This window comes from Sorex fumeus, unplaced genomic scaffold, assembly GCF_029834395.1.
Source record: "Sorex fumeus unplaced genomic scaffold, SorFum_2.1 ptg000009l, whole genome shotgun sequence".
NCBI lineage: Eukaryota > Metazoa > Chordata > Mammalia > Eulipotyphla > Soricidae > Sorex > Sorex fumeus.
The window spans coordinates 21647833-21674818 of NW_026606066.1; the positions used below are offsets into that span (position 1 = coordinate 21647833).

General features: G+C 38.7%; 1 protein-coding gene across 1 annotated transcript in view; it reads left to right on the top strand.

Moving 5' to 3' along the window:
- CERS6 (ceramide synthase 6) overlaps positions 1–26986 on the top strand; it is a 350871-nt gene that overhangs the window by 112849 nt on the left and 211036 nt on the right. The window contains exon 3 of the mRNA XM_056110252.1: positions 12327–12457. Within this exon, the coding sequence (XP_055966227.1) occupies positions 12327–12457 (131 nt within the window). The remainder of the gene's footprint in view (positions 1–12326; positions 12458–26986) is intronic.

Here is a 26986-nt window from a genome sequence, read left to right on the forward strand (position 1 = left end):
AGGAAATGACCATCCCAGTCCCATATACCCTTTTAAATTTAAACATTCTTTTTTGTCTGCTAAAACTATCACAACCTTGCCTTTATGTTTGTTTTGAGATCACACCTGGGAGAATTTTGGCTCCCACTCCTGAAGTGACCTGGAGAACCATATTTGGGTGAAGGATTACTCCATGAAAGGCCAGTGCCTTAACCACTGTTCTACCTCCCTAGCCCCCCATTTTTTTAAAAAAAACTTTTGTTATTTTGCGAATCCCCCTGCTGTCTCCAGGGCAGGCTCTTTGTTCAAGTGTCACTACTAATTGGCCTCAGGAGACTTATTTGTGGTGTGAGGGACCAAATCACAGTCATTTTGGGTACAAAGCAATGCCTTACTTGCTATACTGTCTCTCTGGAAACACTCCAGCCTTTTAAAGAGAACCATTTGCCTGCAAGATTATTTTTCAGCTATTGACTTCCAGCCTGCGTTTACCCTGACTCTAGGTATGTCTCTTATAGGTAGCAGAAAGTTGTGTTCAGTTTTCTGATCCATCCTGCTATGCTGTGTCTCTTAATTGATGAGTTCAGCCTATTGACATTGGGTGATAATGTTGAAATGAATGTTGGGGTGACTGGAAAAGATACTACAGTGGCAATCTGTTTGTCTTGCATGTAACTGATCTGGATTTGTTCCCTGGCATTACCAACAGTCCCCTGAACCCACCAAGAATGATCCCTGAATACACCTAGGTGTGGCCCAAAAGACAGTAATAAGAAGGAATTGATTATCATCATTTTGTAGAAGTTATGCATCTTTGTAAAGTTTGTCTTTTGAAGACTAATGGTTTTTGTAAAACTGGATCCAAGGTTATGAAGTTCCAAAACTGTTGCCTGCCCATGAAATTTTGTATCATTCCTTTAAATCTAAATGATTATCTGCCTGGATAGAGTATTTTTGTGAGATGTTAATTTCATTGAGTTCTATGTCCCACCATTCTCTTCTGGACTGTAGAGAGATCTGCTATCTCACTCAGATTCCCTTTGAGTAAAAGTTTCTTTGTTCTTGCTGCTTTTAGCATTCTGTCTCTGCTTGACTTTTGTCATTCTGATTACAATGTGTCTTAGAATTTTTCTACTTGGATCTGTTTGGGTTGGAATCCTTTGAACCTCCTGAACCTAGATGCATGTACTGTTCAATTGTGGGAAGATCTCCCCCTACACATTCTTTGAACTCGCCTTCTTATTCCTCAGGGACCCTGATAGTGATTATATTGTTTCTCTTGAACCTATTGCATAGTTCTCATAGTAAATTTTCAGATTTTCTTCCATCATCTGTGTGTTTCTACAGGTTTTCTGCATTTTATTTCAGAGCTCACCATGGTTTTCCTCAGCTGCTGTTTGTCTGTGTTTATTTTATAAGAGGATCTGCTTTTTGTGGGACTGGAGCAATAGCACAGTGGATAGGGTGTTTGCCTTGCACATGGCTGATCTGGGTTCGATTCCCAGCATCCCATATGGTCCCCTGAGCACCGCCAGGAGTAATTCCTGAGTGCAAGAACCAGGAGTAACCCCTGTGCATAGTTGGGTGTGATACAAAAAAAAATGCTTTTTGAAAAGTGTAGTGTAACGTCTATATTTATCTTTTAAAATACATTTATTCCTTGGATCAAAAAATATAGCAAAGGATACAATATAAATAGTAAAGAGAAGAGAGGATTTTTGTTGTGTTGTTGGTTATTTGTCTGAGGGGGTCAGACCTGGCGGTCTTCAGGCCTTAGAATTAGCTCTGTGCTCAGGAGAGCCTATGTGGTGCCAGGAATCAAATCTGGGTTGATCATCTGCAAGGCAAGTGCCCTACCAGCTGTACTATTGCTCTTGCCCAAGTAGGGCCTCTATTTTATAGAAAGATGGCATTCACTAAAGGAGCTGATTGAAACAAAACCTTGGATTTTTATTACTTGAAGAAGAAATTCACAAGAAAGTTATGAAGACACAATTCACAAGAAATACTTATGAAAATATATGTGTTAAATATAGTAGAGAAATAGACTTCATAAAGAATGATAAAAGAAAGAAATTTTAATTTACCCCAGTTTATGACATTGAGTAAGCAAAGTATGGCAGAACATAGAAATTATAAGATAAAGAAAATCTAAATAGCAGATTTAGAACCCCTGTATTCTAAAGATAGATTGTATATATCCATTTCAAGTGCTTTTTAAATATTTATAAATCTTTGTATTTTATTACATCCCAAACCAAGAAAATTTAAAACTAGGCAAGCATTAGTAACACATTAGTAGAAATTAGAAACAAAAGTCTCATAAAACAAAGCCTCTTGCTTTCTTAATCACTTGAATAAAAACAGAATTTCAGAAACGTTAGAAAACAGTGATGATACAAGCTTTATTCAAATGCCTAAGCAATGTTCTGATGAAAACTCATATATGAAAAATATAATAACCACTCACACATTGAAAAAAGAAACATAAGTGAAGGTAATCAAGAAGAAATTAATAAAGATAAAAGCAGAAGTAGAGTTATCAAAACTATTATTTTTAAATTTATTTATTTATTTATTGAATCACTGTGGGAAAGGTTACAAAGCTTTCAGGTTTAAGTCTCGGTCATGCAATCATCAAACACATTTCTCTTCACCAGTACTTATTTTTCACCACCAAGAGCCCCAATATACCCCCCTCCCAACCCTCCCAATGCCTGTGAGGCAGATGAATTCTAGTTAACACTCTATCTACTTTGATTAGATTCATTGTTTCGACAAAATATGCACCATTATTATTTAGAGTTTACACCCCAAAATCAGACCCGCTGAAAAGGCATTGCGAAATAATTTGTTTTCTACAGCTGGTTACAAGAACCAAATGATGTTGCGCTGCTGCTGCTGCGGCCACGTGATTTTGGATTTCTGATATTTTACTTACTAAGCCTGGAAGTATTTCTGCTGAGAGTCAGATAATTATAAGATTGGTTTCTGTGACTCTAGAGCCATGGCTGTGCCAGAGAGCTGCTGGGGGGGGAGGGGAAGCAACTCGTGACCTCGGTAGGGCGTGAAGGATGAGCTGGGAACTCCCCACTTCCCATGAGGTTTCAGTCGCCTCTTCATGACCGGCTCATACCTGGCTTTCCAAAAAGCTCCGAGGCGGCCGCCATCTTGCTGTCCAGAGGGTGAGTTATCAAAACTATTGAACTGAAAATTATTCCCAAAGTCACCTTGTGTATAAAATTTCAATGTTATATGTAATAGTTCTATGTCAGCTAGCCCAATCAAGAAAAAAATAAGGCACAAATTTCCAACATAAAAATTAATAATATCACAGATGTAAAAAGAAAAATGAAAGATATTTTTTCACCTTTGCAAAGAAAAATTAAAAACTTCAATGAACTGTAATTATATAAAATTATAAGGAACCCCAGCCCTGGCAGCCGACCTCCACTACCCAAACACCACCATGCTCTGGGCCACTTTCCGGATGCGCAGCTGCTTTCGCGACACATCATAAGACACTTCCTACCAATTTTCCATAAGTACCACGCCATATTTGATGGCGTTCAGACAGTAGGCAACAAATCATAGACACACACACACACACACACACACACACACACACATATGTCTCTCGAAGAGCCCGGCAAACTTCGGAGAGTATCCCGCCCACATGACAGAGCCTGGGAAGCTCCCTGTGGCGTATTCAATATGCCAAAATCAGTAACAATAACAGATATCATTTCCCTGACCCTGAAAGAGCCTCTAATAGTTGGGAAAGATGAGTAAGGAGAGGCTGCTAAAATCTCAGGACTGGAACAAATAGAGTCGTTACTGGCACCCACTCAAGTAAATTGATGAACAACGGGATGACAGTGATACAGTGATATTATTAAATATAATTAATTTGATGTATGTGCTTATAAATATCAGATTCAGAGTTAACATACAAAAATGTGCTGTGCTCAGATGTTCTCAGAGTCAAATTCTAATACATTCTTAAAGAACAGGTAATTCTAACATTTTAAGCTATATTGATGGACTCAAGAGTAAGAAGTAAGGTGCTTGTCTTACAAGTGGTCAAGCCTGGTTCAAATCCCCAGTTCCATACAGAGCACACAGAGTCTTTGAATAGCACCAGGATTCAACAATGAGCATAGGATCAAGAGAAGGCTAGAACACTGCTGGGTGTGATCCAAACTGACCCTTCCTCCCCCAAACAACAAGACTATTTTGAAGAGGTTGAAATGATAATGCAGGGCAAACGATGCTTGCCTTGCATGCAGCTGACCCCAGTTTGATCCATTACCACACATGATCCCCTAAGTGACCCCTGAACACTATAGCACTGTAGCACTGTCCTCCCGTTGTTCATTGATTTGCTTGAGCGGGCCCAGTAACGTCTCCATTGTGAGACTTGTTACTGTGCTTGGCATACTGAATACGTCACGGGTAGCTTGCCAGGCTTTGCCATGTAGGCAAGATACTCTCTGTAGCTTGCTGGGCTCTCAGAGAGGGGCGGAGGAATTGAACCTGGCTTGACCGGGCCTGCTGCGCGCAAGGCAAATGCCTACCGCTGTGCTATTGCTCCAGTCCACCAGGAGTAATTCCTGAGCACCCCCAGGTGTGAATTAAAACAAAACAAAAATAATCCTAAATTTTCTTATATTGCAGAAATAAAATAATAATGCCAAACTTTGACAAAGACCAAAGATTCACAAAAAAATCTAAGACTTGAGGATGCAGTGATAGTACAGCTGATTGATAGGTGCTTGTTTTACATGCAGCTGATCCGGGTTCGTCAGGTGATTGCCAGTAGTGATTCCTGAGTGTAGAGCAGGGGTAACTGTGCCTTGAGCACAGTTGGGTATGGTTCAAAAATGACTGTGTGCTTACTAACAAAAACTTCCAATAAAAATTAGAAAAAGAATATAACACACATTGAAGAAATTTACGCTAGGAATGCAAGGATTTCTTTCTGTTGCCTTAAAAGTTTTATTCATATAATGTATCATTTTATTCATACAGTATATCATGTCTCTGAGTCTTGGCCGCTGATGGGATTACACGGCGCCAGGGGGCCAGGTGGTGGGTGTGACCCCCGCCTACTGGAATTTGGAGGATCTGGGTGGAAGATGCTCGACTCCAATTCGAGTAGGCTTGGAGGTCTCGGCCCCGGAACCCGCGTGGCTTTGTCCCTCTGCCAGTACCTTCATGTGTGCGGAGAGTGGTCTCAGCATGGTGGTGGCTGGTCCTGGAGGTCTTCGGCTGCCGGAGCCCTGGTCGGGGCGGGGAGGAAAGCTCAACCCGCTCCCCTCCAAGGGGCCTCGGGAAGGAACACCCAGGCGCGGGGGCAGAAGACTGCACTGTTCTCGTCCGGGATCTGGATTTTATAGTCTATCATAGTATATCATATTCCATTTATATGATAGCACTGTAGCACTGTCCTCCCATTGTTCGATTTGCTCGAGCAGGCACCAGTAATGTCTTCATTGTGAGACTGTTGTTACTATTTTTGGCATATTGAATACATCACGGGTACCTTGCCAGGCTTTGCCGTGAGGGTGGGATACTCTTGGTAGCTTGCCGAGCTCTCTGAGAGGGATGGAGGAATCGAACCTGTGTCGACTGTGTGCAAGGCAAACGCCTACCCGTTGTGCTATCACTCCAGCCCACGTGTAAGTATAACTTATACAATATATAGGCATATACTTATAAGTATATATAAGTTGTAATACAGTAAAGAGTTACATACTGCCCAGTAGATCCATTCTGTTAACATTTTGTTGAATCCACCCCCAAATTCACAGATTTGTACATTTTCACAGATTTGTACAAAGTAGGCCAGGAGTGTTTTACTGCTGAGCTACACTTCATGTCTCTCAGAAAGTATACTTAGGGCACAGGGGTGCAAAGTGCAAAGTGCAAAGTGGGAATTTGGATCACATGGGACTGTTCACAGTGGCTGTTTCTGGCTCTGTACTCAAAAGTGACTCTTGGCAGTACTCAGTGAACCATATGTGGTGTTTGGATTTGAACCCGGACTTGGAAGTTGCACGGTAATAGCCTTAACTTCTGCACTATCTCAATGGTCCCAGAAAACATAATTTTAATATTACCCATGCAAAGCATAAATCAATAAAACACAATCTTCAAAGTACTAAAGAAAAAAAGAAGTTTATTAAAGGGGCTAGAAAGTGAAGGGGGTAAGCTGCTTGTCTTGCATGCAGCTGACTATGTTTCAGTGTCTGCAGCAGCATATCATCTGCTCTCCTGAGTACCACTTGGAATAAACCATGTACACAGAGATAGGAGTAGCTGCTGAGCACCGTCACCCAGTGTGACTCAAATTGCTCCTTCCAATTCCCAAAAGGTCTGTTATTGGTGAGCTGTATTAGCAACAAAAATATCATCGAAGAATGAAGGCAAAATAAGGCATATCATAAAATTACTATTTCATGATCCATTTTTTAAAAAATTTTTAATAGTGAGACATCATGAGGTACAGTTGCACCTACACATTTTTGTGCTTGGGTTTCAATTATACAATGAACAAATACCCATCCCTCCACCAGTGCCCATTTCCCACCACCACAGTTCGCAGTATCGCTCTCACCCCCCAATCCCCCCATCCCACCCTGCCTCTGTGGCAGGGCATTCCCCCTTGTTCTTTCTCTCTTATTGGGTGTTGTGGTTTGCAAAAGAGGCAATGGGTGACAATCATGTTTAGTCTATAGTCTACTTTCAGCATGCTTCTCCCATCCTGGGAGGATCCTCCCAACACCTTTATTTGGTGTTCCCTTCTCTATTTCATGATCTATTTTTAAAAAGTAATAGTGTACATGACAAGAATGGTTTGCACAGAACTTTGCTATTTTGTGCACCTGCTGGGAATTTAACATTTTTCAGCAAAACGTGAAAAATGACATATTCTTAATACTAATGTCATTTATTTATATCCTATTCCTATAATCATTGGTTTTTTTCATTCGGTGTGTCATATCATACTAAGTAGAAAATTGCTTACACATGTTCATTTTTATGGATGCTGAAGTCTTTCAATTATCCATCCTTTATCTGACTTGTTACTCATTTAGAAGCAGATTCTTATTAAAATCTGAATGCTTGTTCCACCTCTGTTTTATATAGTACTAATCTTCATAAGTATTAGCAAATAGGTAATGGGAAGAAAATAGAAGGATAAAAAGCTATTTCTATGAATTATGAGTTATTTATTGAGTCCCTACTGTATTATAAGGACATGTAAAAAATAGTAAGATTTTCTTTGTTTAGAGAGCTTACATTTCAGTACGCAAATATCTAGACAATTAAGGATATCAAGTGAAATATTCATTACTAATAAGAACCATTTGCATAATATTAATAATGGAACAAATATATACGTATTACATACTTAGATAAAGTAGTATTTGGATATACAGGAAAGTACATTATTTACAATAGGCAAACACAATTGATATCACAGGAATAAGTGCAAAAATATGCAAAGTATATGAAGAGGCACAAAAAAGATCAATTAGGTAAATCAGACAAAATCCACCCTGTGTTAATTAAAAAACAATATAATTTCATTAAAAGTACCAAATCATTTTCTTGTTTGACCATTTTGCATATTCTGAAACTGTTGTAGGAAAAGCATGGTTAGGTCCAAAGCTCTTAGCCTTGCCTGGAAACCCAGGTTCTTCATCTCATCACAGAAAAGAATTCAGAAGCAAATAAGATTAGGAAAATACAGAAAATGGTTTATTAAAAGCAAGAGTGTGTACCCCAATTATCCGAGCGTGTTAATATGCCAAAGGGAGTAGCACTGTTTCCACAACAGTTTCTAGGTCATATTGGAATAGAAATAGAATGAATTATATGACTGAAATATATCATGAACAACCTTGTGACTGTGTATCTCACAGCCCTACCCGCTGTGCTATTGCTCCAGCCCAATAAATAAATAAAAGAATGAGTGAATGAGGTGGAATGTATATGAAATTTCAAAGACAGGTGAGTTTTTATGGTGGTACTTTCTTAGAACCTATGATCCACTCAGTTTCTAACCATATTTGGTCCCTTGTGGGAGTTGTTACAGTAATTGTAAGCTGTTGTGACATGGCTGGGTGTGATTTTTATAATGCAGTGACATTATAATGATCATATAATAAAACTTGAGTTTTTTTTTATCAGTTATTTTGTCATTTTATCTGTTTTAACAGGGTCTTAAACCTTATTGCTTTCACTTTGGGTATCCAGCATTTGTAACTCATTAACTTGGTAGAATCATACCAGACTTCTGGGCTTTGTTTTTGAGCTTAGAAGAAAAATCTGATCAAAGATGGGAAGTGATTAAAGATGGAAAAGGAGGTGATCAATGTTGACATATTAAAGGACAGACTGAAACAGCTGCTGATCCTTGTTTGAGCAAACAGTTATTTCAGGAAATAACAGAATGTTATGGTTGTAAAACTTTTCTGTAACTGCACAGTCATATTTTCCTATGAGTGGCAAACTTAAAATTTCTTCCCCATCTCAGCCAGTTGTATATAATATTACCACCCTAGACAAGAAATTCTAATGTGCAGATAGAAAATAAGATTTTCTGAGAAACTTAACTCTGTAATATAACACATGAATAATAAAACCAGAGAAGTTTAATTCTATTTCTTATGAGGAAAAAAGTGAATAGTGGGATTGAGTTATTTGGCTAATAATCTACAAATAAAATTAGACTTATGCTTTATACTGTATTTCAAGGTATATTCCTAATGTATTAACTTGAATATAAAAAGAAAAATCATAATGCAGAAACTGTGATTGTGAGAAGATTTCTTTAATGTTTGAAAAGGATTTTCTGCTTATGACCCCAAATTCGGGTTCTATAACAAAATATCAATGAAGTCAGATGTTAAAATACTTGTGCAAGAAAAGAACAAACAAGGAAAATACCACAAGCTAATTTTAATATGCAAATTAACCATTGGTAGAAAGTATGCTACATGTTTGTAGCTTTTTATTTGTGTTGTTTATTTGTTAGTTTAGGGGCCACACTGGTGATGCCCAAGGGTTACTCCTGGCTCTGTGCAAAGGAATAAGTCTTGCAGGGCTCAGGGGACCATATGGAATGCTGGGAGTGTAACCTGGGTTGGCTGTGTGCAAGACAGACGCTCTACCCAATGTACTGTCTCTCTGGCCCTTGTCTGTAACATCAATCATCTTAGTAAGTGAAGATGTTCTGGGATCTTAGAGATAGTTTTACTAATTGGAGGGTCAAGCTTGCATTATGAGGCCAATTCTGGTCCAATTTCCAGTACCACACATGGTCCCCTACACTGCCAGGAGTGATTCCTGAGCACAGGGCTAGGAGTAAAACCTTATTACTGCAGGTGTGGTTCAAAAACAAATATTCTGTAGATACACACACAAAAAAATATCAAGAAAAGTTGGCTGGCAGACATTAAAGGATTTTTATAAAAGGAAATATAATTGTTTTTAAAATACATACATAAAGTTGGTTTTCTCAAGAATAGAATGACTATATTGAGGTGCTAATTTAAATGTATCATACTGGAAAAATATACTGAAATGTCTGTTACCATAATTTGTCAATGAGGTTTTTGCAAGTGAATACTCTCTTTTGTGAAAGTATCATGGTCCTCCCATTATTGATTAATTTGCTCGAGCGGGCCCAGTAACATCTCCATCGTGAGACTTGTTACTGTGTTTGGCATATTGAATATGTCACGGGGAGCTTGCCAGGCTTTGCCGTGTGGGTAAGATACTCTTGGTAGCTTGCCAGGCTCTCCGAGAGAGGTGGAGGAATCAAACTCGGGTTGGTCATGTTGGCTGCGTGCACTGTGCTATCGCTCCAGCCCTTGTGAAAGGCCTGGCAAGCTCCCCGTGACGTATTCGATATGCCAAACACAGTAACAACAAAGTCTCCAATGGAGATGTTACTGGACCCGCTCGAGCAAAAAAAGGTATATCCAAGATATATTTTAGGCTGTGAATTTTCTCCTTACAAAGTGTTTTTGTTTTTTTGTGTTTTGGACCATACTGTGACTGTGTGACCTGGCTGGCTCATGGAACCATTTATGGTACTAGAAATTGAACCTTGGTTGGCCTGCATGCAAGAGCCCGACCTGCTTTACTATCACTCTGGTCCTCTCTCTTTCTTAATTTTTAATTTAGAAAGACTGAAGAAATCTATTTATTACAATATATTGTAACTTTATACTAAAAAAATTCTGACTATATACTTCATTGAAAGTTGGCAATAACTAATACAGATACAAGTTCACTACTTTTTTGTATCTTCAGTCATTACACAGATCATTTATTCCATTTCTTTTGTGTCTGACATCTTGAGTTGTTTGAGGTGCTTTAAAAAAGTGGCATTCCACTGTTATACCTTGAAAGCTCATAAGTCTGACTTGACCTTTTAAGCCCTCACCCCCACCACATACACACCTCATTTTTGGTTATTAAAGGTTGGTAATGAAAAATAATATCTCTAGCTCTGTTTGCTTCTTAATATCACATTAATATTACAGGAAAAAATAAATAAAGGAATAGAACCAATTCAACTTAGTTTATGTCTGGTCATTTTCATGCAGTGTTATCAGGATACTCTCTAAAGAGTACTTACTCATTGAAAGGAGAGGAGGGGTAGAAAAATAATAAATTTGAAAAATAATGAATTTTTGGGATGATTTTTACATACTTTTTAAGTATTTCATCTTCATCCAATTCCACTTAGGTGTATAAATTAACCTCCCTACCTCCATTTTCACTCACTATGAGGAAACTGAAGTTTAGAAAAGTCAGTGGAACTTAAAATTTTACCTGTTGGTTGACAGAATAGCATCAGATGGCAAGCATAGATAGAGTCTCTCTACTTCCAGTTTACATCTTGAAATAACACATAGTCTTTGTAAAATGTTTGATGGGGATATGGTTAATGTGAATAAACAGAAAAAGGAATATAAGACGTGTGAAGAACAAGGAAAGGTGGAAGAGGAAAAGACAGTATGCAGTGGAATTGGTGCTCTGAGCTGAAGCAAGGTCACGATCACGATCACGATCATCCTGTTGTTTGTTGATTGCCTCAAGTAGGCACCAGTAACGTCTCCTTCCCAGCCCTGAGATTTTAAAAGAGCCATATTCAATGCTCTTTCAGGGTTAGGAGAATGAGATCCATCATTGTTACTGGTATTTGGCATATTGAGTACGATACAGGAAGTTTGCCAGACTCTGCCATGAGGGCAGGATACTTTCGGTAGCCTGCCGGGTTCTCCAAAGGAAAAACAAGATAATAAGATGTCGCATGGCCGCATTTGCAGCCGTGCACTTCCAGGAGCTGGGTTTTATGGTCTCTGTGTCTTGGCCATTGATGGGACCAATCTGGCACCTGTGGCAGCTGGTGGGTGTGACGCCAACCTACTGGAAGATGGGGGATCTGGGTGGAGAAGGCCCAGTCCCAATCCGAGCAGGCTTGGAGATCTCAGCCCTGGGACCCACATGCCTGGGTTCCTCTGCCTGTTTCTTCATGCATGAGGCTTGTCTGGACGTGTGGAGAGTGGCCTCAGCATGGCTGTGACTAGTTCTGGAGGTCTTTGGCTGCTGGGGCTCTGCTCGGGTGTAGAGGACGGGGGATTCAACCGCCCTCCCCCGAAAGGGCCCCGGTGAGGACAGCCAGGCTTGGGGGCAGGAGACTCTGAAGCAAGGTATTTGGGATTATTCTATGTGATTTTTCTGTCCCACTTTACCTTGATATATGATAGTGGAGTATAACATTTTTCTTCCAAAGAGATGAAACATTTGAATGAGATCTTTAAAAAATTCACCTTTATGCAGCCCCTTTCCTTTAGAAGACTGTTAGAGTGTTGACTCTGCCAGTTAGCTTTTTCTTCAAATCTTTGTTCCTAATAAAGAGTATAAGTATTAGAGCAAGATCCATGTTTTTCTTTTTCTAAATTATTTTTTATTTGTTAAATCATGAGATACACAGTTACAAAGTTGCTCATGGTTGAGTTTCAGTCATACAGTGTTCAACACCCATCCCTTCACCGTGTCTATTTCCTGTGACCAATGTCCCCAGTTGCCCTCCTGCCCTCCTCATGATGCATATTTTTAAATGTTGTTTCATAGTGAATAATTTTTTTGTCCTAAGTGGTTGACATAAAATCATGTTACCCCTGGAAAGTCAAGGGTTCCCAGTGGGAAAAATAGACATCTCTTGATAGTAAAAAAATAGGAAAAAGTTCTTGAAATATAGATAAGGTCAGATCTATTTCTGGTGAAGATGAACATGGTTTTCCTGTTGTGTTGTTTTGTAGCATCCTGATGAGAAGAGATTGGAAGGCCTGTCCAAGCAGCTGGATTGGGATGTTCGCAGTATTCAACACTGGTTTCGACAGAGACGTAACCAGGAGAAGCCCAGCACCCTGAACAGATTCTGTGAGAGCATGTAAGTTAATGTTTGTACTTTCATTTTGAAGGGAAAACCTGCTTAAATACTCATATTATCATTCAGTTAAAAATAAAAGCTCTGTGTAGGCCCCAATATCCCCCAAAAGGTATGCCACCTGGTAAAAAATGAATAAAAAAATAGTTGAGAAGAAACTGGGGAAGGAGTAGTTTTTAAGAATTTGTGGTTTCCACTTTAGATGCAGTAATTAAAATTTGTCTCCTAAAAGAGATTCTACAAAATGGTCATATAAGGACCTATAATGATATTTTCAGTCAGCTGCTTTTGAAATCACTGTCCTCCCGTTATTTATCGATTTGCTTGAGCAGGCCCAGTAACGTCTCCATTTTGAGACTTATTGTTACTGTGTTTGGCATATCGAATACGTCACGGGGAGCTTGCCAGGCTTTGCCATGCGGGCGAGATACTCTTGGTAGCTTGCTGGACTCTCTGAGAAGGGCAGAGGAATCAAACCCAGCTCAGCCGGGCTGGCCGCGTGCAAGGCAAATGCCCTACCGCTGTGCTATTGCTCCAGCCCACTTTTGAAATATAGTACTAAAAATCATTGGTTTTATAGTTTGAATTTTAATAGACGGAATTTTGTCAAGATGTTCTTTCCACTGATACAAGCTGAGTTACTAGGGAATATTATCAGAGGGTCAAGATGATGTGCTACATTACTAAGGATTTAAGAAATGACTCTTTTATTTTCTGGGTGAATTTGTTTAATGAAGTGTAGCTAGAAGGTGGGTGATGAACTGAGAGTTTCTCATTTCTGAAACGTAGACTTTATGAAGTGTAAATTATTTCAGCAAAGCTGTTAAAAATAATAAAAGACCCACAGAGAACTCTTCTAGAACAATGCCATTTTGAAGCACTAACACTTAATACACTTCTGTTAAGGGAAGTTAGAAGTGTGAGGCATTGAGCAGATCCTCTGCATTCCTTTGTCTGTTTGGTCTTTAATCCTTTAGGAGAAGACTGTCTCTGTCTTGCAGCTCTTTCCTTCAGGAGCTTTTCCCTGATGCCAGGTCTTTTCAGTGCTAGTGCTGTCCATGTGGGGCTCTTCCTTAATTGACTCTTCCTATTTGGGGTTAGAAATGCATTTTCAGGTTTAACTTTCAGTTAGGCTAAAAATTTATCTTAGCAACTGCAGTCTAAAGCTTAGCGGTAAACCTAAGGCTATGGGGGAAATTGGGGAGGTTGAATAACATCATAGAGTCCCAGAGATGGCTGAATTTAGTAAGCATAATAGCCTAGAAAAAGAACTCAGTAAATGCAATCTGCAATTTTCTCCCTATAACCAAACTTACTGACATTTATGTAAGAAGGATTTATGCATCCTGACTCCTAAACAGGAGCTGGAATTACTTCCTAGTCCTGCCACACATATGCAAAGGGCATGAGCACCATTGTTGCTCAGATTTGTGCAGGGCTGAAGTTGAGTTTTACCACATGACCACATACTGAAATTTATGGCCATCTTGCCCTTTTCTAGTTACCTGTTTTGGTGATGAAGTTCTAGCACACATTGCCTAACACGGCTCATGTACTCTAAAATCTGTATCTTCTTGAATTCAGCACAGCAGTCACTAGGGCAGTTGCGATCAGGTTAAATTACTCCTAAAAGATTACTAGAGCTATGGTAGTATGGCAGCCTAGTGAGGGTCACTGTGGGGGACATAAACTGATTATAATCTCTCCCATAAAGAAGCATATTATAATATTCTGAAGTCATAATCTATGATTATGTTTACATCAGTGTTACCAAAACTATAAGCATTTGTCTACTGAGTGACTGGTATGGTCAGTCAGTAAGTAAAGATGAAAGATGTGTCCTGTGTGTTAGATTACTCAAGGGGTCGCTGAGACTAGACTTATGTCAATTTCAGAGACCTCTTTGCAGAAAACTGTTTAGATGAATTCTGTACTTTCTTTCCTGACTTATAGGTTGAGTTTCATTAATATCCTTCATTCTGCTTATTTCTTGTGGTCTTTCATGAGCCATTTCTCCAGATTCAGTCTTTAACCTCTTATTTTCCTCCTACCGTCTATCATCTGTGTAGTTCTTTTCTCTTTGTTCCAAAACCCTGTGCCCAGTGCAGATACTTCTGCTGGGTTATTGTTCCCCTATTTTTAGCTAGCAGTTTTGATTTGTTCCCTCTCCTGGTTTACCCTTTAATCTCATTTTCTGTCTGCCTCCTTTCTGTAACAAGATGGATACTCAAACCAGACAATCACCAGGTTCCACTTAGTTCTTTGTAAAACCGTTGCTATGTCCCACATCCTAGTTATTCTCTTAGGTCACCTGATTACTTATCTCATATTCATATATTCTTTATTTTTTACAAAAATATGCATTCCTTAAATACTGCTCTCTCTATGTTCTGCTGCTTTAAAACCTTGGTGATTTTTCTAGGATTACAGGATAAATAGACCCTTTTGCCTGCATTGCTAGTCTAATCTTCATATCTGCCATCCAGTGATATCTTCCATCCAAAGACCTGTTTTTCTTCACTGTCTATAGTTTTCTTATGCATGTCTGTAAATACTAGCAATTTAACACCAATATATTGTTTTGTTATGTATTAATTATTATGAACTTGTCGCATGCTTTCACACTAATTATGTAATATTTGCTCCTTTGAGCATATAAGAACTGCCTCATGTTTTTGTTGCATTCTTGACAGTATTTCCTATAGTATACAACTCTTCTAGATAAGTGTGGACTAAATGTCTATATGTTGATATGGCTTTGTTTTGAAAAGATTTGCTGATCTAAGTTGGAATCCAGTCCTCCAAAATGAAGAGTGCCTAAAATTTACTGATTGAGCCTCAGATTTTTCTGGAAATGACTAAATTACAGAAACTCTAAGGAAATTTTAGAGGCAGAAATTCAGAGGGAATGAATGGGATTGCAAAGGGTAGCATTTAGATGAAACCACAAGGAATAAAGCAGAATTATATTGCTTTGTGCATATGCTTATGCCAAAATTATTTTAAAATATTGGGTCATGAGGATTGTCCTCAACCAGGGACATACTTAGCAATCAATTGAAAAACTTTTCAAAATACACATGCACAAGCTCTGCCCCAGGTGTGGCCTAGATGTAAATAGTTTAGAACAACATTCTTCAACCTTTTATACCTTTTTTGCATATTTGCCCATGGTAGTTAAAACCACGGTGATGAATCAGTAGTTTTTAACCTTTATCACCAGTGAATGAGTACTGGCCTATGAACTGGTGATTGAAGACCACCTAGAGAAAATTCCCTTATGGGTACTTAGGATACACATTCCTAGTTAAGAAGTATTAATGTTTGAAAAGAGATAATTGCTGCTCATGAGTTAAACTAGAGAGCAAGATACCAAAAATGTGTCTTTTGGAGCTAATGCCCAAGTGTAAAGATTCTATAGTTTTTCAGTTACATACATTACTATTTTAGCAATTATAGAACTCCTTCAAGGGAATTGTGTTTCATCTTTCTGAATAGCACCAGTGTACATGCCAACCAGTACTGGTACCATCTGCTAACATGTCTGAGTTTTGGCACTTCCATTTAATGCAGATGGACTGCATAGAAGACATTAGTCAGCAAATAATGTGCTGAAACTTTGATGTGTTTTTTTTCCTCTGTGCTTGGTATTATTAATCGCTTTGATAGTTTTGGTACATATTTCTTCTAGAAGCATTTAAATCTTTATTTGCAACTGAAAATGAGATTTTCAAGGGGAAGTAAAGATTTTATAAGAGAGATATCCTGTGAGACTTTTAGAAGAAACTAGTTCTAAGTAAGAGCCAGCACTGGTGAGGGTCATGTCTCTAGGCTGCTGTTTCTTTGCCTTTGTCCTTCAGCAATTATATCAGGAGAGTGTAAAATAATATTATGTCTGCTATTAAATTATCTGGAAGGTAAAACAAGAAGAAGAATTAAGATGCCATAAAAGTGACTTCCCTTCCATCTGTACCCTACCTGTGCTCCTCACTTTTAATATTATGTGGTATGTTTAATAGCACACATCTGGGAGTAAATAATACATACGACTTTAATTTGAATAGTCTTCTATTGACTGGAAAGGTGAATCTTCCCTATAGGAAGCTGAAGCTATAAGGAATAGTAACATTTCACAGATTCGGTGCTGACTTGTTTGGAGCCTGTGCAGTAAATGGGGATAAAGATTCTTTTTCTTTAGGATTTCCATTTTAGAGTTAATGCTGATTAAAATTGGCCCCAAATGCTGCCATATTTGTGTTCTTTTTATTTTTATTTATTTTTTAATTACACAGTTTTTATTTGGAAGTTTTGAAGGGAAGGAGGGAGAAAAGTGGGAGAGAATGGAGAGTAACCTGCCCAAGAGAGAGCCCCTACACACATCCCAGCATTAGATATGAAAGCATGAAAGTACACATCTCAAGAGGGGAGATGCGGGTGACACATGTGCTCGGGCACCACATGTACTCAGCCACATGAGCACAGGCAGCACAAGGGCTCAGGCAGCATATGTGCCTTGTGTTCTTTTTTAAAGTGGCAGGAGACGGAGTAAAATTTAGAAAATTCAAAACCTTTTGAAGCTGTTGCTTCTATTTTTTCAAAGAAGTCCAATAATTTTGATAATTTTTTCCATTAAATTAAGTGTAATTCAGCAATGAAATATGATTAGATTATTCTAGTGCCCCCTGGCAGTTATTTGATAGCTATATTTTCTTGATAGGTCTTTTTACTTGAATAGACAGTAATGTCGTGCAACCTCAGTAAGAAAATAGAGCCCAGTAATAGAACATGGTTGTATAGCAAGCAACAAGTTGAAACTGTTATCATAACTTTATTTCAGAATAGTTTTTGATAAGAGATTCTTTTTGTGGTGCATATCTTTGTTTTCATAACCCAGCCTCCTGTTTGCAAAACAAACAAGCTGAATATTTTAAACTATGGTAGATTCTTCCACATTTTCTATAGTCCAATAATTTTGAAACTTCAACTTTGATTACTTTCTTCATCAGATGAAAATTAGTATCATTTACAACTACCACAGTACTGAAAATTAATGCTTTTTTGGAAGGGGGGTGGAATAAGAAAGTATTGTCTTCTAGTAAATGACTTCATCCTTTGTAAAGTGCTGGGATGCATGATGAGTAATATTGATGGCAATCATGAGTTTGGAAAATAGAGTGAAGATAAAATTGGAGAAAATCTCCCTTGTTCTAGAAGAGTACAGTATTGAGCTGTTTCAGTGCTGTTGTGTTGGTGGTGGCTATTTTCCATTAATATAAAGTAGTACCTGAATTAGTTATACCATTTGGCTACATTAGCACGTGACAGGGACCAAGGAAGACATTACTGGCACCCGCTCAAGCAAATTGATGAACAACGGGATGACAAGTGACAAGTGACTTGAATTGGTGAAAAACTTCAGTCACCCAAAGTATTTGGTAAAAAACATCTAGTTATTGTTCAGACTCATCAAGGTCAGCAAATGTGTTGGTGCTAAAGACTGTTCTTTTAAATCAGTTTTTCTCAACCTCTTTCCATCTGTGGTGTCCCCTTCTGACCCTGTTTCTTTCTGTGCCCCCCATCCTATCAGTTAGCCCTTTAATCTTGTGCTGTGGCCCCCCGTTAATGTGCTTTTTCAAATGTAGTGCCCTTGTAGTCTCTCAGGGGTCCATAGGGAACCATATGGCTCCCAGTTGAGTAATACTCTTTCAAATCTTAAATCTGTGGGTTGTGTTTAGGGTAGTTTTAACTTCAGTGCAAAGGTCAGAAAACTTCCTGTAAATGGCAGAGTGTAAATATTTTAAGCCACAGTAGTCTTGTTGCAGTTATAACCCTGCTGTTATAGCACAAAAACAACCATAGAGGAAGCAAATGTGCATGGCTGTGTTCCAATAAAATTTTATTTATGGATGCTGAAATTTGAATTTATTGTTTTTGTATGTCATAAAGCATTATTTCTTAAATTGTTTTCAATCAACCATTAAAATTTTTAAGGACTATTCTTAACTCATACAAAAACAGATGGCAGACTAAAACTTGGCTGGCAAGCCATAGTTTACTAAGCCCCAGTTTTAGGATTACAGTATTATTAGCAGTTCTTTCAGAGCTTCACGGAAGAGAATGTGGTCTCATAGCACCCAGCACAGTCATCCACTGCTAATGTTGCAACATAACAGAAGAATTAGACAAATTCTGTAATTAATATGCCAATCTCTAATATTAGAAGAATTCTGTAATTAATATGCCCATTTCTAATATTCCTGGAACATGGTGCCTTGTTACTATGGAGTTTTTATTTAATTCAACCAGTTCTTCTTAAAAGTATATACTCACAAAGGTAGTATGATGGTTTCTATAAAGATTCTGAAGATGGATAAACTAGACTAAAGACAGCCTACTCTTTTGCCATGAGTAACCTTTTGAAACCTTTCTCCCCTCTTTCATTCCAGATCAGCCATCTGTGGCAATGAACTCAGGTTTTCCATTTATACCAAGCCTCTCACATTCCTTGAAGGCATATGGCTGGTCCTTTAATTTATGTGTGCTGTCTAATTAAGGAAAACAGACTTTTGCCAAAAATATAAGTGAGACCATATTTTGGTCTATCCGGTGGTATATCAATAGATAAAGCCAATCAGTATTTCTTCACATCCTAAATCTATAAATATTCTATAGACATTAATATTTCCAATGATTTTATTCAATATGGAGTCAGAGGATATTGAAAAAGCACAGTATATGTAGAGTAATTACTGAAGTTATTAAGACCCAGTGTTCTTCTTTGATGCTCATTTGCCATTTAAAATTTTTTATTTCTTTGTTGTCTTATATTTTAAAGGTTTTAATTTCTGATTTAAAATAGAATATAAAATATCTATATTTAACTCTGATAGTAGTATATTGTAGAACTATACAAATATATATTTAAAAATGGGAGAAATACTTCAAAACCTACCACAAGAAGCCTTTAATTTTACTACCTGTATAAGATTTTATGTATTTTTTATAAAATTTTAGTACCTGTAAAATTATACAGGGGCTGGAGTGATAGCTCAATGGGTAGGGCATTTGCCTTGCATGCAGCCATCCCGGATTTCATTCTTCCATTCATCTTGGAGAGCCTGGCAAGCTACCAAGAGTATCCTGCCTGCATGGCAGAGCCTGGCAAGCTTCCCATAGCATATTCAATATGCCAAAAAAAAAGTAACAGCAAGTCTCATTCACAGTGGAGACATTCTGGTACCCACATGAGCAAATGGATGACAATGGGAGGACAGTGCTACAGTAAAATTATATATGCATATGTGCCTCATTAATACAAATACATGCAGTGATTCTGAGCTTGATTTTCATCCTTCTTGAACTGTTTTATAGAACCTGCCCTACCAATGTTACTAAAGAAAACTATAAAAAAATCTTATGCTCTTTTTTTGGAACTATGTCAGTTACTTTTGAGCAGCTGAATAGTCAGTTGTGCTAAATGAAATCAAACCTATAATGGTACCATATGGTGCAAAAATTACTCAACAAAATGATGCAACACAAACAGAGTATCATAAAAATATATCAGGTATACAGCACTCAAACACTTCAACAATGGCACATTACAAATAAGTTCTTGTAAATATAGCAGCACATTTTTCCACATAGTGAATGGTTAAGAAATACATTAAGACTATACAAAATAATTTTAAAAAGATCCTAAGTTTGCTTGTAAGTTTGTGTTGGAATAATTGTTTATTGGGGTTCCCATAACCAAATATCACAGACTTTGTAGGCTGCAGAGATTTCTGATGTTGCAAGGTGGTGTCTTCTAAGGTTTCGCTGTAGACCTGCAGACAGCCACCTTCTCCCTGTGCTCTCATGTGGTCTTTTTTTCCAGTATTGGCTCATCAGTGGTGTCCAGTACTCTCTTTTAAGGGCACTAACCAGTTGTACTGGAGTAGGTCTGCATTTTTGTGACTTCATATAACCTTGTTAGACACTGTTTTCAAATGCAGTCACGTTGTGGAGCAGACTTTCTCCTTGCTAACTTTAGACAGATAGAATTTACTGTATATCAATGCTGGAAGGGTTATAGCTCATATGTTATTATGAAATATTGAAAAGAAGGTAATTTGAGATCAGGGAGATCTCATATTATAGTTATAACATAAATCGTTATAATACATAATAACATCAGGTGGGTATTTCTCAAAACTTGTGCCAGTTAACTTACAGGTACGTTTAACAGGAATGGGGTGTGTGTGTGTGTGTGTGTGTGTGTGTGTGTGTGTGTGTGTGTGTCTGTATGTCCATATGTGTCCACATATATCCATGTGTGTCTCCAAAGTTACTGTGATTGTGGAAGGAGGGTAGTCTGAGATCAGAGGGAGAGTTGTAAAATCATATTGATATATCTTAAAACTTGTGTCCACTAAGGTTCTTGAGATACTTTATGTGTGTGTATATAGGAGAGAGAGAAAGAGAGAGAGAAAGAGAGAGAAAGAACACTGCTGTTTTCTATGATCACTTAGAATTTCTAGATGAAGTCATGTACAATGCAGTTGTGATTTTTTAATAAACTTTAAAAGATAGTTTCATAGAGTGGTGGTCTATGGAGGTAGGTCAGACAGTCTAGGTTCCACTTGGAGAACTTCCTGGCCACCCTTAAGTATCAACTTCTTCATTTTTAAGTTGGGCACATTGTGAATGCTTACTCTATAAAGTCATTGTGGAGACATTTAAAAAAGTTGCTATACATGGTGATTATAAAGATGTCTTGAGCACAGTAAGAAAGGCAGTGAATATTAGCTGCCTTCAGTATTATATTCTCTTTAATTTAACGAGGTGGTATAGCCCAAGCTACAGCCAATAGCTGATAGTCTATCAATGTGCAGTACCATGTGCATACTAGTACACATATTCCCCCATCTCTGAATCATTGGCATATAGTCCTGTAAAGGTGACTGATATTTGTCATTTGGGAGGAGATGCAAGAAGATAGAAAGGGAATGGATTTTCACTTAGAATGAAGCACCTTGATCCTGTAGAACCCCATAGAGGTTCCCCAAGGAAGCAGAACTCATGCGGATTTCTAAGACTGTCTGTTTGGTCTGTACATGTAAGAAAAAAGATGCAAAACTCATTGGAGTTCAGAACTGCAGAGTCTTGGGCTTGCTGCTGTGTAGCAGTGTGACAGAAGTGGATGAGAGAGGTGTCCTACTTCAGGGGACCATGCTTGCTGTGCGTCTAGAAGCCACGGCCTTTGAAGCACCACATGAGAGGCGTCAGAACACACAGTGAATATCTTTGAACCACAGAAATTTAAATTCGCCTAGGTGGTTCTGAAGAGGACACAGCTTGTCTCCACCAGGAGGGAGAGAGGAACAAAGCTTCAAGCACAGTGGTTCTGGCTTTACAAAAGCCGACTGTGCTGGAATCTGGACAGTCTCTGCACCATAGGGGATCAGCCTGGCTCACTGTAAAATGTAATATTTATTGGTTGCTGCCTGTGTGCAAGCAAAAGGGCTAAGGAAACAAACTTGACCAGATATGAGGACGTGAAAAAATGTATTCATGCTTTGGCTAAGCTATTTACACTTAGCAAATAATCTAACTTGGCTAGCTCCCAGATGCTGTTCTATAAAGGTGGTGGTGGACGATCCTATTTAGAAGCTTTTTCTAGGGCCAGTAGTTGCTCAGTGGTAGAGCATTTATGCTGCATGTGTGAGGCTTTGGTTTCAATCCCTGTTGCCACCAGTACAACAACAAAAAGAATCTGAAGGTTCATTTTGGGGGATTAAATTAGAGGGTATATATATATATATATATATGTATATATATATATATATTGTGCAGCCTTTAATGCTTGGTTTATATATATATTGTGCAGCCTTTAATGCTGGGTTCTCTTTCAGCAGTTTTTAGATGGAGGATTTAAGGAGCAATGATTCTGTTTATTAGCAAAGTTGTTTGATACCTTAGACATGAGCCATAACCTATAACATTTGTGTGATGTGGCTCCTATTAGAATTCTTGTCCTGTACCCATCTGGATTCTTCAGAAACTGAACAACTATCAGAGAGTTGTGTAATCAGAAATTATTAATTCATTCATAAGTTGTCTGCCGGGCTGGAGTAATAGCACAGCTGGTAGGGCATTTGCCTTGCATGCGGCCGACCTGGCCAACCCGAGTTCGATTCCTCCACTCCTCTTAGAGAGCCCGACAAGCTACCAAGAGTATCTCGCCCGTACTGCAAAGCCTGGCAAGCCACCCGTGACGTATTCGCTATGCCAAACACAGTAACAAAGTCTCACAATGGAGACGTTACTGGTGCCCGCTTGAATAAATCGATGAACAACGGGAGGACAGTGACAGTGACAGTGAAGTTGTCTGCCTTCTGTATACAGGGAGAAACCCAGAAAAACTGAGTAACTCACCCACATAGGTCTAGATCCATCCTTACTTTCGTTAAATTGATTTCATTACTAGCAGACATTGGAAAAAAATAGAGGAAGGAGAGGACGGTCAGTGCAAGAAGTTGTCAGGGATAGCCACTATAAACAGATTTAAGTTCTGCCTTCTCCATTAAGACAAGATAAATATGTTAAACCTTCCAAGGTGAAGCATTTATAAGCAATGTTTACCTGTAAATATGTGTGTGTGTGTGTGTGTGTGTGTGTGCGCGCGCGCACACACACGTGCATTTGGGGGCCACACCTGGCAGTGTTCAGGACTTACTCCTGGCTCTGTGTTTGGGGACCATTTCAGAAGCCAGGAATTGAACCTGAGTCAGCCACATATAAGGCAGCTGCTCTACCTCCTATACAATTTTTCTACCTGTAAATTATTTTTGGAGACAAGCTCCATTGTTCTTTTAGAACCCCTCCCATAAAGAATAAAATTAATCTCTGCCAAAGACATATTTTGAGGTGGTAAATTTTTCTCCCTGAATTCCTGTCCAGTGGCTCTTCTTTATTTCCCCAGTTATGGGGCTTTCTGGGTCTTGCATCTTAATTTGTCAGTGGGAAAAATATAGTTTAGATTGCATAAAAGGGAGTGCTTTGTTGCCCCACTTTGGGAATACAGTCTTGTTTGCTCTCTTCTCTTTTATCAGCCTGGCTATCACTAGGGTAGGTGCCTTCTTCTCATTCCCAGCTAGTTGCCCTTCTGTGATTGACTCATGCTTGCCACACCCCATGGCAAGGGACTGGCAGGAGACTTAAGAGAATTCTCATCCATTATACTAATTTGACTTTGAATTTTTGCATATGAATTCTAATATTGGAATGTAGTGTCTAGTGATGTAAAGGGTGGATGGGTTTGTGGGTAGATGATGGTGGTAGGGAGGCAAAGCACTTGGACTAAGTTTTAAAGTGCCCAGCCATTTCCTTTTGCAGAAGATTTGTGCAGACTCCAAGGGAAGCAGTTCTTCAACATTTGTAGATATCTCCGAAACTGAATGCTAATGAGGCTACTATGAAATTGGAAGCCTGATATTCAATCTCACAGTATTAGAAAACACCCAGGAACATATGTTGCCACATCCAGAGCAAATGGAGCAGTTTGGGGTTTTATTTGCCTATCAGAGTCTTTGTATTCTCCTTTGCTTTCCAGTTTATGAAAGACTTGGATTAAATTTCATTTTTTTCCCTCTGGGCACTTTGGTGACACTTAGAATTATTCTCTGCTAGTTTACTTGCAGAATTATTTTTTCTTTCAGAATTCCCATCTCTCTCTGCTGTTCAGTTTTCTAATGCCTTGACTCTGGAGATGTCTATTTATCTTTTCTTTCCCATTGCTTAGAACAATACCTGGCATTTTTAAGGCCCCAATATATGTCTCTTGACAGAATTACTATTATTTGATTAGGAATGAATTGAAAATTCTAGGAACTAAAAGACTGAATTTAATTAGAATAAGCTTAAATTTATTGTCTTTCTAAATTGTAGCCATAAGGAACTACTATACTGAGATGTTAGAGAGGAGAATGGAAAGGCCTTCTGGGGCAGGTGACACTGCTGAATTTTTAAGGATGATTACATCAGCTAGGTAGAGCAAGTGATGGTAGTGCTGAGAGCAGCTCCAGGGAGTGGAAACTGCCTAGAGAGCTCTTGTGTTTGGGAAATCCAATTAGCAGAAAAGCATGAGTCAGAAATGGAAAGCCAGGACTGTGTAGACCTTTGGCTCCACTAAAGCTCTAAGCATTTTTTCTTTTCCTTTCCTCACTGCTTGCCTACCTTAGCTTCTCAAAAATGTTCCTTAAAATTTTTTTTATTAGACCCCATGATTTACCAGGTAGTTTATAATACAGTTAAATAGTTCTACATCAATCCTACCGCCCATGTGCCTGTTACTCCACTAGAGTCCCCAGTTTCCTGTCCACTACTCCAGCATGTTCCCTTATAGGCACAATCAAATTTACTTCATATTGTTTGTTACAATACAAGGAAAATGGAGTTATTAAATCTTTCTGCAATAAGATTCAATTTATAATCATTATAATATCTCGCAATGATGTTGCTGAAGACATTGTCTGCAGATCTGCTATGCCGATTTGTGCTTCTGTGTTATTATTTAAGCTCCCTGAGCTTGGTGGGCTTCTATGCAACTTTCCACTCAGATTTACTATGGTTCTACTGGGCTGACAGTCCTATGAAAATTTGAGATGCTAAGTGGCCACATACATCATACCTATATAGCTGCAGCATGAGCTATCTGGGAAAAATTGATGCCTTGGCAATTTTATGAATTCACTTATGGGGATGGATGGGCTGTTCTAACTTGGGGGATGTTGAGTATGGCTGTGATCTGCTGGGACTTCATGCAGAAAGGGAAATCTGCTGCCCCCATTCCGAGAAGATCCAAGCCAGAGTTCTCAGCTCTGACCAGTCTAACTGGGAAGAAGGTTTGGCAGTGTCATCTTCTTGGAATTGTGAGGCTGGGCCGTTTCTTGGTTGCAAGATGGCAGCTGTGGGTGCAGACTGCTGGGTTTTCTGGTGGCTGGGTTTGGGGATGGGAGTATTAGGGAGGATTCAGCCTGCCCCCATTCCAAGAATACCCCAGAGTCTTCAGCCCTTAGAGTGGTCCTACCAGGGAAGATTTCAGTTGCTCCTCTTTCTTTTGAGATTAGATGTGAAGCTGGTTCATAAAAAACATTCTTGCTTGGCATGCTTTCAAAGTTCCTTTAAGAATGGAGAGCTCTTATTATGTGCCTCATATCGGAGTGTGATTCATTTTGAATGCTTTTATTTATACTTTTGGTGCTGGAAAACAAGTTTCTTGTTGAGTGTATATCTTTCATTGGTAGACTTGTAACATTATATGAGCAGGTGCCTTCTTGTGTCCTGTGGTTGGCTACCAGCTTTCCGATTGTTTTCTGCAAGGGATAACATGATGCGTATGTATAATTGGCATAACAGCTTCTTCCCTTTATTCCCCCTATCTTTCATTCCAGAGATACAAAACTACAGCCAAAGGAAAAAGAAAGCTGCATTCAGTGGCCATTTCACTCACCAATTGTCATATTTAAGAGGGTAGGGTACTCTAACTGGTAGTGCTCTGCAAGAATCAACAGTTAAAGAAAAAACCTTTTTTTTTTAAAATTAGTAACATAAAATCAGGACAGAGTCAGGAAGTACAAATATGCTTGTATGCTTTGGGGGACAAGTAGATATTTGAAATCAGGAAATAAAACACCATACTTCATAGGACTGGATGCATTTCAATTTTTAAAATAGTTACAGAGAAACTTTACATGTAGGGAATAAGTGCAGGTGAACTCGATGGAGAAGGACAGCATTACACTTCTCTGATGCTCAGAATCTAGGAGGGGGCAAAGAACACAACAATTTAGTAGAGAGCTGCAGGTGCATTTAGCTCTCCCTAGAGACAGGGCTGAGTCATCCTAATGGAATGAGTACTTGTGGGTTTGCAAACCAAATTTGAGATAAACAAGTCTGAGAATTGTCAGGTAGAGAGTTTCTCTTGTGAATAAATATGTTCTAATAGATTTTGGTGACAGGATGAATAGTTAAATATATAGGGCAATGAGTTATTTTACAGTTTTATTTTTAGAATTTTTATTCCTCCGCCCCTCTCGGAGAGCCCGGCAAGCTACCGAGAGTATTCGATATGCCAGACACAGTAACAACAAAGTCTCCAATGGAGACGTTACTGGGCCCGCTCGAGCAAATCGACGATCAACGGGAGGGCCTTTACCTTTACTTTTACCTATTTTTCACAGGAATAGTATTTTTATACAGTAATATCCATGGAATAAGGGACCCTCTTATAGTAAAATTCTACTGCTTTTCTATAATGAGGCAGGTACTATAAATTCCCACAATATTTAGCAATATAATGGGTAATAAGAGAATAATTGAAAATGTAAATTCCTTACTTCATTGGGCCTTACTATGTGTTTCTTGTCAATGGCAACTAATTTCATCCAGAACCATCATGATCTTTATTCTGTTTCCTTTCATTCTCTGTGGTGGGATTTTGGGAACAGGAAGAGAGGCTGGAGGGGATAAGAACAGTAAGAAGTTGTA